Consider the following 13,495-nt stretch of genomic DNA (forward strand, 5'->3'; position numbering starts at 1 on the left):
AGGCGTGAGCCAATGCGCCTGGCCCAACTGTAAGTCTTGAAAGTTAGCAGTTCCTGACATTTTAGGGGTAGGTCTAGGGCTGTGGAGTCAAAAGATCCTTTTCAGAATCTGATGAAAGGTATGAACAAATTGCCCAGTAAATTCTACATGTGCCCACAAACACTCAACTTTCTTACTTTTTTTTTTTTTTCTTGAGAAGGAGTCTCGCTCTGTTGCCCAGGCTGGAGTGCAATGGCGTGATCTCAGCTCACTGCAACTTCTCCCTCCTGGGTTCAAACGATTCTTCTGCTTCAGCCTCCCAAGTAGCTGGGACTACAGGCATGTGCCACCACACCCAGCTAATATTTTTGTATTTTTAGTAGAGATGGGGTTTCACTATGTTGGCCAGGCTGGTCTCGAACTTCTGACCTCGTGATATGTCCGCCTCGGCCTCTCAAAGTCCTGGGATTACAGGTGTGAGCCACTGAGCCCAGCCAAACACTCAACTTTCAAATAGCATCACGGACTGAGGAACAATCCTCCTCCAAGCTCATCCTTCTCATTCCCAATTCCTTCCACCCCAGGTCGGGAACTTGTGTTCAGAGTCCCTTAACCAAGAAATCAGAGTCATTTCTCACAACCACACTCATTGTTTGAATGCAAGTGGCACCCATAACTTGGTGTTCCAAAAATGTTTTGAGGTGTAAAGGTTTAAGGTCATAAGAGAATTAAAACATGGTACTTTCTCCCACCATTAATTGTTTGCCAAGCCATGTCTTCATGGATGTAATTATCACAAACATCAGATTAGCGAGGACTGAGCTGCTGGATGTTCCTGCACGTCATTGAAAGTACGTTTATTAAGAAAGTAAAGGATTTAAAAATGGCTACTCCATAGGCAGAGCAGCCAGCTCCTCCAGTTTAAAAACTCTGGTCAAAACCTGTTTGTCCTTTCAGGAGACCTGAAGACTGTGTCCACAAAGGGCAAGACCACCACTGCAGGTAGGTGAGAACCACGAACCCTGCAGTGACAGGATCCAATGGGGCTGCCTGTGGCTAATGGACCAGATGACAGCCCCTCGCCTGGAAGCAGTGCACAGAAGCCACCAGACTCTAAAGAGTTTCCCTAAAGGCTCAGAAGGGAGCAGGGTGGGGGTCAGGGGAGTGGCAGGCTGTGGGTCAGAGGTGGCAGCAGAAGGAGCTTAGCTCAGGAGATGAAGCTAAGAGGCCCCCCACCCCCAGCTGCCCCTAATTAACACTTGCTAATTAGGTTGTCTCCTAACACAACAGTGCGACTGTGTCTTTACACAGCAGCTCAAGAAGAGACTAAGCCATGCACGCCTCCAGCCCCTTAGCGTTTCCTCATTTCCTTCCACCGCCTTTTGATAGAAGCAGGTCAGCTCTTACCATCCCATTTTAGAGAACTAAAAACACTTTTCATTACAAAAAAACATTGTTTTAATTCACTGGGCACCCCTGAAGAGCTGAGTATAATTCTAGGCGCTGTGAGGATTAAAGAAAGCACTGTGTGAACTGAGGCACGGAGATGGGAACGCTTTAGGTTTGTGTCCAATCAGATGCAGATCAATGCTATATTCAAAATAAAGATGTTTAAGCCTCATGCTGTGCTGCTAACTCCTCTACTATTTTGCGTGCCTTGTCCCCTTTCATTCAACAACCTTCCCAGGAAGTAGGCAATCCTTTAACCCCATGTTATAAAAACGGAAACAAAGGTGAAGTGACCTTCTCAGGGTCACACAGCTGAAGCCAGGATTGCCAGACTTCTGGTCAGCACCAGCCAGGCCCTGTGCTCAGTCCAGGAGCCAGCCCTGTCCCATGTTGAACAGCACAGGAACTTCAAAGCCCCCAGTCACAGTCACTCAGGTCAGAAAGTCACCAAAAGTCAGAGAATCTGGAGGGAAAAGGCAGGAGCCGCCTGCATTTGCTTCATTTTCTCTGACTCTTCCACAGGTATCCACAGCTACGGCAGCGGTGGTGTTGGTGGCAGTGGAGGAGGTGGCAATGTTGGTGGTGCTGGCGGTGGCCCTTGGGGAGCGGCGCCAGCCTGGTGCCCCTGCGGCTCCTGCTGCAGCTGGTGGAAGTGGCTGCTGGGCCTGCTGCTCACCTGGCTGCTCCTCCTGGGGCTGCTCTTCGGCCTCATTGCTCTGGGTATGTGGCAAAGGCAGCAGGGCAGCCTATATGGTAGGAGGCAGGCCAGCCCCACTGCCGGTCAGAAGGGCAGGAATCTGTGAGTGGGCCCATGTGTTAGGGGGCGAGGGGACCTGAATGCATTGGTGCAGACCCTTGTTACCGCAGATGAGGAATCTGAGGCCCCAGGAGGTACCTGGCCAAGGACATGCTGCCACTTAGTGGTGGAGCTGAATTTGGATGCAGCACCTGATGCCCAGCCCCACCCTCGCTGCACCTGTAGGCCCTGCTCTAAGCACCTGGCTGCCCATAGTAACAAGGTCAGGATTTTCCTAGTCTTTTTTATTTTTGCTGTTTCCAAGCAGCCATATCTATTTCTTTTCTTTTTTTTTTCTTTCTTTCTTTCTTTTTTTTTTTTTTGGAGACAGAGTCTTGCTCTGTCCCCCAGGCTGGAGTACAGTGGTACAATCTTGACTCACTGCAACCTCCGCCTCCCGAGTTCAAGTGGATTCTCCTGCCTCAGCCTCTCGAGTAGCTGGGACTACAGGCGCATTCCACCACGCCTGGCTAATTTTTTGTATTTTTAGTAGAGATGGGGTTTCAATGTGTTAGCCAGGATTGTCTCGAGCTCCTGACCTCGTGATCTGGCCCCCTCGGCCTCCCAAAGTGCTGGAATTATAGGCCTGAGCCACCGCGCCCGGCCAGCCATATCTATTTCTATCAGCGCTCACACCACCTCACAGGGAGAGTGAGGACAAGCTTTGCCACCCAGCTCATATGAGAAGACTGACTCCCAGGCCAGGTTTCTTTAAGGCTCTGTTGTGATGCTGAGCAGCTAATCCTGCTGGTGGCCACGGCGGACGGTCTCTGCATGAGTATTGTAGCGTGAAGAAGCCACCGCAGGCCCCAGTCCCTTGTGTCAGGCACCCCACGAGGAGCGAGTGTGTGAAAGGTGAAGGACCGGGCCCTCAGTGATACAATCTGTGTCTGTTGCAGCCGAGGAGGTGAGGAAGCTGAAGGCTCGTGTGGACGAGCTGGAGAGGTTCAGGAGCAGCATGCTGTCTGACGAGAAACTGGAGAGAAGCAGCAAGGCCCGCCTCCAGGGCATGGCACCCACGGTGGGAGCAGACCTGGACAAAATTGGGCTGAACAGCAACAACCAGGAGGTGCTCTGGATGTTCGTGAGGAACAAGCTAATGACGGAACAGGAAAATGGTGAGAGCATCGCCGGGCACAGGGCCAGCTCCCCTGAGTCCCTTTCTTCTTTGCATGTAGGTGGTATGTGGGCATGTGCTGTGGGCACCATCATCGAGCCCACTCTCAGCCTCTCTCCTCCTCCGATCCTCTCAATAGCCCTGAGAGGTAGGTGGGACCAAGACTGTGGTCCCACTTCACTCCTGGGAAAACTGAGTTCTGGAAAGAAGAATTGCCCAAGATTACCGGTAGCCAAATTTAGAGTCTGATCTCTAGTCTTTGCTTCAGTTTCTTCTTCCCATACCATGATCCCCTTATTGTGTGTGTGTGACGGACAGGAGGTGTGAAGCTGACTCAGGATTTGCTTTCTCTTGCAGGAAATCTCCGAGGAAGCCCTGGCCCTAAAGGTATTGCCATGGATTGAACCTTGTCTCTGATTCATTTCCTGCAGTTGGAAGCGAGTTTTCTGGGTGGATTAGAAACCTTTTTCTTTGTTTTAAACGGGAGGATGAAGAGCTGAATGATCTTATGGTATCTGTTGGTTCTTTGTTCTAAATGGGAGGATGAAGAGTTGAATGATCTTATGGTATCTGTTGAGAGGGTTGAGATTTGGTTTTAGAGTCAGAATATCTTAGATAAGGAAGCATCTAAGAGAAGCCCAGCAATGAGCCCAAGTGACATAGACTGGGACTGGGAGGGACTCACTCACCTTGAAATACAGTTTACTCTGCCATACAAGGCAGAGTATGGCCTTTGGGTTCTTGCCCTGTCTCACAGTTTTCGTATCTTTCTGGTTTCAGGTGACATGGGAAGTCCAGGACCTAAAGGTAATTATAACATGGGCATTTCTACCTTAAATGTTAGCAAGTGTTAATTGTTTCAAACAATCAGCAAGTATCAGAAAACCCACCTTGCACTCCAAGAAGTAATTTGACAACAGATGGGACAGGCGTGTGAGGAGGAGAGGTTTCCAATCCCAGGGACCTTTGGTTGGACACAGAGCAGCTCTCCTTGGTCCAGCTGACCGGAGTTGGAGAGCTTCCATGTGCACAGGAATCTCCAAAAGAATTTGGTCCCCATTCCCCGAGCCTCTGACTCAGGGGGTATGGATGTGGGCAGGAGTCTTTATCTTAGTCACCCTCGGTGATTCTGCAGCCAGAAGAATACTGAGCACCACGTTCAAGATGACAGGATCCCACCTCTCTCGAGCTCCCCCCTCACTTCCTAGGCAACCCCAGTCCAGGGAGTCAGCTCCTCCACTTTGGAGCCCTCGAGTCTCTTTTTTCCCTTCAGATCCTTTCCACCCACACCTTCGCATATACCTGGGTCATTGTCCCAGCGCTCCTTCCCCAAGGCTCCAGCCTGCACTCCCTTCCTGACCATGTTAGGGATGGGGACTGATGCTGCCAGAGTGCCTGAACCTGCAGTTGTCAGATAAAATACAGGACTCCCAGTTAACTTTGCAGATAAACAACAAATAATTTTTCACTATAACTTGTCCCAAATATTTAATGGGACATACTTATAACTAAAAATATGTGTTGTTTATCTGCAATTCAAATGTAACTGGACATCTGTATTTTTATTTGCTAAGTTTGGCAACCCTACCCGAATCCCACTAGTGACTTCTTTGGGGAATTGGGCACAGTCCTCTGGCTGACCACTCTCTCTTTTGCCTTTGTTCCTGCAGGAGATCGAGGGTTCCCTGGGACTCCAGGTACGTACTCTCTGATGACCTCCAGCGCTGCTGGTGTTGCAGCTGCTCAGTCCTAGCTGATGGCTTCTGGGAGGAAAACAGGGCCTGAGATACCCCTGTGTGTCCACAGGTATTCCTGGGCCCTTGGGCCACCCAGGTCCAGAAGGACCAAAAGGTCAAAAAGGCAGCGTGGGTAAGAAACACATTTTTCTTTATTCATTTATTCCTCATTCTTTCATTCATTTAATAAACATTCATTAAGTGCCTGCTGTATGCGAGGCCCTGTTTTAGGCTCTGGAGAGACATCAGTGAACCAAACAGAGAAACCCTGCTGTTGTGGAGCTGAGATTTGGGTTGGGGAGAAAGACAGTAACCGTGAAAAATAGTGAAGTCTGTAGCAGGTTGGGATGATGAATGACACGGGAAAGAAGAGCCTGGAGGGATTTTGCAAATGAGAGCTGGGGAGGGTAATTTTACACAGGGAAGTGAGGGAAGGCCTCTCTGAGAGGCCGCCATTTGAGCAAAGATTTGAAGGGCAAGAAGGAGCCAGGCAGGAGAGATCTAGGGAAAACATTCCAGGCAGAGGGAGCAGCCAAGGCCAAGGCCCCAGGGCAATTTTCAAGGAGCATCAGGGAGGAGGAGACATCTGAGCTGGAAAGTCCAAAGGGATGGGCCGAGAGGAGGCAGGCTGTGTGGGGCCTCAGAGGCCAGTATAGGGACTTCGGCTTTGACTCTGGGTGAGTTGAGAAGCCATGTGCAGGTTTGGGGCAGAGGTGGAACATGATCTACTCACATTTTCAAAGAGCCACTCTGGCTTCCAGGTTGAGCCAAGGCTATGGGGTCCAGGAGAGAGACAGGGAGGCCAGGGAAGGGCTCCAGGCAAGTGTCTGTAGTGGAAGGCTGCCTGTGGAGCCCTTAGCTGGGGCACGGGATCCTAACTTGGAGGCTGGCCATCCTTGTCTTTAGGAGATCCTGGCATGGAAGGCCCCATGGGCCAGAGAGGGCGAGAAGGCCCCATGGGACCTCGTGGTGAGCCAGGGCCTCCTGGGTCTGGAGAGAAAGGGGAAAGAGGTAAGAGGCAATTCCTTCCCCGGCAGAGTTAGCTAGGCCTGTGCTTCCTTCTCTCTGTCAACACCCGTCCCTCCTTCATTCTGTCTCTCTCTCCCTCCTTCCTTCATTGACTGAGCGCTCACCCTGAATCAGGGTCTGTGCTAGGCCCTGCGGAGACGTTCGGCATGGGCTGGGCTGCAGGGCCAGTCCTAGGGCTGAGGACCCATCTGACATCCCTGGAATCCACAGGGAAAGTGGTCATAGGAGCAGTAGCCTTCCCAGAGTTGGGTGGTAAGGAGGATGAGGAATCAGGCCAAGGTGGGGCTCAGGGGGCAGGGCAGAGCAGAGTTCATTGTAAGGTGGAGTAGTGCACAGACCTTTGAGCCTCTCTGTAGGCAAAAGAAAGAGAGATCAGACACTGTGTCTATGTAGAAAGGGAAAACATAAGAAATTCCATTTTGATCTGTACCTTAAACAATGGCTTTGCTGAGATGTTGTTAATTTGTAACTTTGCCCCAGCCACTTTGCCCCAGCCACTTTGCCCCAACCTTGAGCTCACAAAAAAACATGTGTTGTATGGAATCAAGGTTTAAGGGATCTAGGGCTGTGCAGGACATAACTTGTTAACAAAATGTTTACAAGCAGTATGCTTAGTAAAAGTCATCGCCATTCTCTAGTCTCAATAAACCAGGGGCACAATGCACCGGGAAAAGCCGCAGGGACCTCTGCCCTGGAAAGCTGAGTATTGTCCAAGGTTTCTCCCCATGTGATAGTCTGAAATATGGCCTCGTGGGATGAGAAAGACCTGACCATCCCCCAGCCCGACAGCTGTAAAGGGTCTGTGCTGAGGTGGGTTAGTAAAAGAGGAAAGCCTCTTGCAGTTGAGATAGAGGAAGGCCACTGTCTGCTGCCTGCCCCTTGGAACTGAATGTCTCGGTATAAAACCCGATTGTACATGTGTTCAGTTCTGAGACAGGAGAAAAACCACCCTACGGAGGAGGCGAGACATGTTGGCAGCAATGCTGCTTTGTTATTCTTTACTCCACTGAGATGTTTGGGCGGAGAGAAACATAAATCTGGCCTACGTGCACATCCAGGCATAGTACCTCCCCTGGAACTTAATTATGACATAGATTCTTTTGCTCACATGTTTTTTTGCTGACCTTCTCCTTATTATCACCCTGCTCTCCTACTGCATTCCTCTTGCTGAGATAGTGAAAATAATCATCAATAAAAACTGAGAAAACTAAGAGACCGGTGCCAGTGCAGGTCCTTGGTATGCTGAGTGCCAGTCTCCTGGGCCCACTGTTGTTTCTCTATACTTTGTTTCTGTGTCTTATTTCTTTTCTCAGTCTCTGGTCCCACCTGATGAGATATACCCACTGGTGTGGAGGTACAGGCCACCCCTTCACCTCTCCTGGCTGGAAGGAGGCCAGGAGGGAGGTAGGGAAGGCCCCAGATGTAGGTTCAGTGCTGGAGGGACTGGGGAAAGTGTTGCAATTCCATCCTTAACTATTAGACTGCTTTTGTCAGGGGAAACCAAGACAGATACCAGAAACCCTCTTAATGCCAACAGACTGTGAGCAGGAAGTTTTATTTTCAGTTTTACTTTCTCTTTAAAATATTGCTGAACCAGACAATAAAATTTATTGAGTGCCTACTAGGTGCCAGACTCCATAGACTATAAAGTATCTGGGGGTAGGAACTGGAGGAGTTTTGCTGATAAGTGGCCTCACTGGGGCACCAATTGAATCCAAGGCCACTAGCAGGGTGGGAAGCATTCCCTCCAAATGACAGTGCCAGGGTAGGGGGCAGCCACACTGGGGCTTCTTCTAAAGTGTTCATCCCTCCATTTCTCCTCAGGGGCTGCTGGTGAACCAGGTCCTCACGGCCCACCTGGTGTCCCAGGTTCTGTGGGTCCCAAAGGTAAGTCCAGTGTGCAGGGAGGACTCAGTTTCCCAGAGGAGAAGGCACATTCAGGATGGATCACAGAGAAGAGGCCCTGGGACCCCAGACAGCCCTAACCGCCTGCCCCAGGCCTATGCAGGGGTGGTGGGTGGCTCCAAAGAGCATCCCCCAAAAAAGCAGTCCCTGGAGAGTCAAGACTGGCGCTGTAAGTTTAGCCCCATAATGGGCTTGGGGCCATGGTTCCATCTCTTTTCAGTGGCCTCATTATGTGATCCCTAAGCAGGTCGATGGATCATTCAGGAAATCAGAAATTAGACCATTTCCTTGACTGACTGCAGCCCAGATGCACACATCAAAAGTAACATGTCTGGGCAACCCAGGGAGAACGGGCCCCTTCTCAAAGCCCAAATGTTCTACTGCCCCAGCCCAAATGTTCTACTCTGAGCAGGAAAGAGCAAGGGGTAGTTTGATCCCATCCAGCTGCAGCCCCTTCCCTAAGGAGGACATGCACTGGGGTCACTCCCGGCCTGCAATACACGCACACAGCCAGCCCTCACCTGGAAGACAGCATCCCCAACCCCCACCTGCCCTTCCCCGGGGCCAGATGTCCCCACCTGTACCTGCCCCTCTGCTGATTGTTGTCTCGTCCTCCTCAGGTTCCAGCGGCTCTCCTGGCCCACAGGGCCCTCCAGGTCAGTGTGCTGCTGCTTGTAAACAGGTTGTATTTCTGGGGCAAAGGTGGCAATGTTAAAAGGAAAACTAAATATTTTTAAAGCCAAAGAAGCAATTATAGAGCAAGCCTCCCAGAGATACAGAATTCAAGTCTGCGTGTGTGTCCTCTGTGGCAGAGGCTGGGCTCCCTGATGTGTCCTGTCCAGATCCCTTCTGACCTGGCTTAGGGCTTGAGACCCTCCAGCAGCCTCAGAAATGGAAGTCCCCACCCTGCCTCCATTTCAGCAAGCACCTGCCTCTGTCTTGTCCCCTGTGGCCACAGAGCTTGTCCTGCTGTCTTGAAAATCTTGAGCTGTGGCCGGTGCCTCTGCCAAGGCTCTACAATGTGTTCTAGTGCCTGTTCATCAGCGGGGGCAAGGAACCTGGGCCAAAATGACTTACAAAGGACTTGGGAAGGAGTCCATGGAAAGCATCCTTTGACTTTTACTATAGGATGTGTGCATGTGTGTGCCTGAATGTGTGCATGTGTGTGCATACAAGTCTCATCATTCCAAAGCTAGGGATACTCATCTGTGTGCATGGCTTCTTCTGCTGGGCAGGTCCTGTAGGTCTCCAAGGGCTCCAAGGTGAAGTGGGACTTCCTGGTGTCAAAGGTAAGCTGGAGGGAGGCCTGGGGGGACAGTGAGGATCTGATGGACACAACCCACAGCCTATGTAGGCTGACAAGTGCAAGAGGGGAAGGAGAAGTCAGGATTGGGGGAGCCTGTCTTCAGAGACAGATATTGCCCCTTCCTGGTTGTCCCCTGTAGGGCATCTTACACCAAGGTGTCCATTTCCTTTTTAGGTGACAAAGGACCGATGGGACCACCAGGACCCAAAGGTATGCCACTCACTGCTGCTCAGTCATTACCAGGGCCTGCCTCACTCCTGGGAGCCCAGATGGGACCCTCACTGCAGGGTCTGAGGGTGCACAGGACCTGGACCAAGATCTCATTCTCATCCAAACTCTCAGGGAAACTGGGGCACAAAGAAGGGAAACAAAGCACTAATGTCACATTGAATTCTGGGATGGTGAATGGTTCTCGGGGTGGTGAAGACACAGCATTCCAAGGCATCTGACCTCTTGTGTCCATGGCACCGATTTGTGCAACAGCAGGGGCTGGGGGTTCAGTCTGTAGGGGGAACTGACTCTGCCAAAGATCAGATGTGTGCCTTTGGCTGCATTAATGCTGTGTCCTCACCGACACCCGCTGACAGGAGCTTACAGTACAGCGAGAACTGTCCCACAGCCGGGGCCTGTTACTGGATGAGGGTGTTTTCCTTGCTCACAGCTGTGGCTTTCTCTGCCTCCCCCTTGTTTGTTTTAGGTGACCAGGGTGAGAAAGGACCTCGAGGCCTCACAGGTCAGTCTGTCATGGGAATCTCCTTTAATCCATCCATGACTTTTGTAAATCCATCAGTCACTAGGTTGGAAAAAATCCAGAAGTAAGAGACCGAATCTGTTTGAAACCCTTCAGGGAACTTGTGATCTAGAAAAAACACAAGATGAGAAAATAAAGCCTGGAATGGAGGATAAGGAGGTATTCAGATGTATAGTCCAAACAGTAAATGTTTGGAGCAAAAAAGAAAGTGTAGGGTTGTCTCTGATAATTTTGGGGAATACAGTTGAGAAAATTAAGCTCTTCCCGTAGCAGCAGAAAGTTTGCACCACTGGTATCCTCTCAACCACTGACCTCCTGCCAACTGGCGTGATTATAAAGGAAATTGATAGTAATAGAGCTGTGACTTAAGGCGTGGTTTTGAGTTTCCAAGGAAATAAGACTCATGTACATGCCCATGGTTCTGATTAGGTGTGGTTTCTGGGTGAGCCCATGCCACTGCCCAGGGGTACCAAGTGGCCCTGACCTTGGAATCAAAGCAGAAACCGCTTCTTTGACCTCTTGGAGGAGGGAGCAGACTACTATTGTTGAAGCATACACAGCTTGCAGGTGTCCAACCAGCTAGTTCTTTGTCCGTTGCAGGCGAGCCTGGCATGAGAGGTTTGCCTGGTGCTGTTGGTGAGCCCGGGGCTAAAGGAGCAATGGGTAAGTGTTCCAAAGGAATGGATTCAGTGAGTTCCCCATTTGAGGGGTCACCACAACCCTAGAGAGATCCGTCTTCTAGAACTGCCTCTCCTGCTCTCTAATCTGCCCACCCCTGGTAGAGTCTCCCTTGACCAGTCATTTCTGTGTCTGGGCATCCTTTCTGGGGCTCAGAGAGCTGCAAGTACCTCTGTTGGGAGAGGCCTTGCAGCTGTCTGTGAGCTCCCCACTCCCCTGGGGAAGATAGTGTTGAAGTGCTTAGGAACCTCAAGTGCTCCAGGAATCCCAGGGCTAGTCTCATGGCCAAATTCAGGTTTTTACCCTTTTACTCACCTGAGGTGCCTGTCAGCCTGGCTGCAGAAACTGACCAAGAATCTCAGAGGTAGCTGGGTGCAGTGATTCACGCCTGTAATCCCAGGGACTCAGGATGATCGCTTGAACCCAGGAGTTGGAGGCTCAGTGAGCTATGATTACACTATTGCGCTACAGTCTGGGTGACAGAGCAAGAATCCATTTCTAAAAAAAAGGCCATTGTTGAGGATCAAACCCAAGAAGGGTTGAAACCTCACCTGTGGAGATGAAGCATCTGCACGCTCGTTCAGTTACCCAGCTGTTAGTGCTGACACTGCTAGGCAAGTGAGATGCTTTACCTCCCTCAAGGGTAGATAAGACTTGCATGAGGTGACAAGTGTCATGCGAGGTACAGAGTGCTGTGAGGATACAGTCAAAGGAGAGATTTTTTTCCAACAGGAAGGATGGAGGAGGGGGCATTTCAAGTGGTCCCAAAAGTTAGAAAGATTTTAATCATGACCAGTTTGGAAAATTCCATGCAGGGATGACGGCATGAGCAGGGAAAGACAAAGAAATGGGAAAGAGCAAGATATGGTCCCAGAAGGCCACCGTTTTGGAGAGAGGTTACAATAAATAATGCCTAGAGCAGAGGAGACAAGAACGTGGAGGACCTTGACTTCTAGGCCCTCGAATAAATACGACAAGCATTGAGCATCAAGCCTCTTGAGATGCAATGGGAAGGCACCGAACAATTCTCAACAGGAAAAGAGACAATTGCTGGTTTAGGAGAAGGGGCAGGGAGAGTACTGTATCCAGAGAGTGTGACAGACAAGGCTGTCCCGTGGCTGATGGCTGCGTGGGCTGCTGGGAGACAATGTGCTTCAAGGACACTGGGACAGGAGAGGGAGGAATCGCAGAAATCACTCCAGGAGCAACTGAGAGACCTTGCTTCTACTTTACCAGGTCCTGCTGGCCCAGACGGACACCAAGGCCCAAGAGGTTGGTCACTGATCTGCTGCCCCAGCCTCACTCCCATCGCAGCCCATGTTCCAGCATGCAGCCCTCAGTCCCCTTAACCATAGCGCAGAGGAGCGTACAGCATGTGGAAGTGTGCAGTGTCCAATTCTGTTCCCCTTCTCCTTCCCACCTGCCAGCAAGTCCATTAGGAAAACTCTCAGAAACTATCAGCTCAGATGTGATGACCAGTTTAGCTTTCCTAAATGTAAACACTTCCACGTTGGCCATTCTCTCTGTAGGTGAACAAGGTCTTACAGGGATGCCTGGAATCCGTGGCCCACCAGGACCTTCTGGAGACCCAGGAAAGCCAGGTAACAGAGCCAGAAGAGGGAGCCATGGCCCTGCTTAGTGTGTGTGTGCTTTGTGTGTACAGATGTAAGCATGTGTATGCGTGTGCATGCACAGGTGTGCAGGTTGTGAGGGAAGGGGTGTATATGTGCATGGTTATATGTGTGTTCTTGCAGGTGTGCACAAATGCACCCATGTGTGCCTTATCCCGTTTTCCTCCAGCAGCTCGGCAGGGAACTGCCGTAGTGTTAGGTTGTTTTGTGTGCCGTGGCCGTAGGCCCTGGCACCTCTGGGTAACTAAGTCTGGCAATTCAGAAGAGTGGGATTAACACCTGAATACAAGGAGTTCTAGAAAGGGGCAAGGACACTCTGAAAACTGCAGACTTGAAGGTCACCTCACTATCTTGCTCCTCTGAGCCCTTCCCGGGACTCTTGTCCTCCTCTCCTGGGACTGTACTGGGCCCTCACCAATACCCACCAGGCCGAGGAGGAAGCCATTGTTAGAGTCTCCACCGAGAACAAAGAGCAAACTTCTCAGGGCTGCAGGAAGAACAAATGAAAACCAGCCAAGAAAGTTGTGTGGTCAAGGCGGGTGGGCATTCGTCGGGGGCCTCTGAGAGTATAGGGGCCTCCTCAGTCTCCTTTGGCGGGTGCCCAGACAGGAGCTATAGAGGGGGAACCTGGGGCAGCACTGGGATCCGTGAGTGTTGAGCATTCTGGGTTTGTGGCTGTCCTCAGATTCCAAAAGGGTCTGTGAACCCTAATAGGCTCAGCACCATTGCCTGAGAAAGCAGTGGGTCGCGTCACTGCAAAGCCCAAAGAACTGCTCTCCATCCAGAGCTGAGAGGTCCATGGATGCTGGCTGCCCCGGCAAAAGACATGTCCTTCTGTACCCACTGACCCTTCCACTGCAATGTCCACCGGTTTGTGCAGGTGTGGGTGTGGCTACCAGGGATGGCCTCAACCCTTCAACTGTTCCCTCTTGTGTCTGATTTTCTGCAGGTCTCATAGGACCCCAGGGACCTCAGGGTGAGTCGCTGGATCACTCCTACCTTCTCCTGGGGTAACTGCTTGGGCCAGGGCTTTTCCTGCAGTCACCAGAGTTTCCGCTCCTCTGCCCACTCCCTGGCACACACTCCCTTTCACTGTGAGTCTTGAGAAGCACCTTAGG

The 13,495-nt window shown here is 51.0% G+C and overlaps 1 protein-coding gene across 2 annotated transcripts in view; it reads left to right on the forward strand.

Annotated features, from left to right (window-relative positions):
- Positions 1–13,495, forward strand: part of COL17A1 (collagen type XVII alpha 1 chain) — a 56,824-nt gene that overhangs the window by 28,431 nt on the left and 14,898 nt on the right. For both annotated transcript variants that reach the window (XM_033183665.1, XM_033183674.1), the window contains 17 exons: positions 937–981; positions 1,951–2,148; positions 3,124–3,342; positions 3,699–3,728; positions 4,122–4,148; positions 5,012–5,038; positions 5,148–5,210; positions 5,984–6,088; positions 7,931–7,993; positions 8,632–8,667; positions 9,247–9,300; positions 9,492–9,527; positions 10,015–10,050; positions 10,669–10,731; positions 11,983–12,018; positions 12,276–12,347; positions 13,327–13,353. In XM_033183665.1, coding sequence (XP_033039556.1) covers positions 937–981; positions 1,951–2,148; positions 3,124–3,342; positions 3,699–3,728; positions 4,122–4,148; positions 5,012–5,038; positions 5,148–5,210; positions 5,984–6,088; positions 7,931–7,993; positions 8,632–8,667; positions 9,247–9,300; positions 9,492–9,527; positions 10,015–10,050; positions 10,669–10,731; positions 11,983–12,018; positions 12,276–12,347; positions 13,327–13,353 — 1,137 coding nt within the window. The remainder of the gene's footprint in view (positions 1–936; positions 982–1,950; positions 2,149–3,123; positions 3,343–3,698; positions 3,729–4,121; positions 4,149–5,011; positions 5,039–5,147; positions 5,211–5,983; positions 6,089–7,930; positions 7,994–8,631; positions 8,668–9,246; positions 9,301–9,491; positions 9,528–10,014; positions 10,051–10,668; positions 10,732–11,982; positions 12,019–12,275; positions 12,348–13,326; positions 13,354–13,495) is intronic.

The sequence above is a fragment of the Trachypithecus francoisi genome, unplaced genomic scaffold (genome assembly GCF_009764315.1).
Source record: "Trachypithecus francoisi isolate TF-2019V2 unplaced genomic scaffold, Tfra_2.0 Contig01579, whole genome shotgun sequence".
NCBI classification, from domain to species: Eukaryota; Metazoa; Chordata; class Mammalia; order Primates; family Cercopithecidae; genus Trachypithecus; species Trachypithecus francoisi.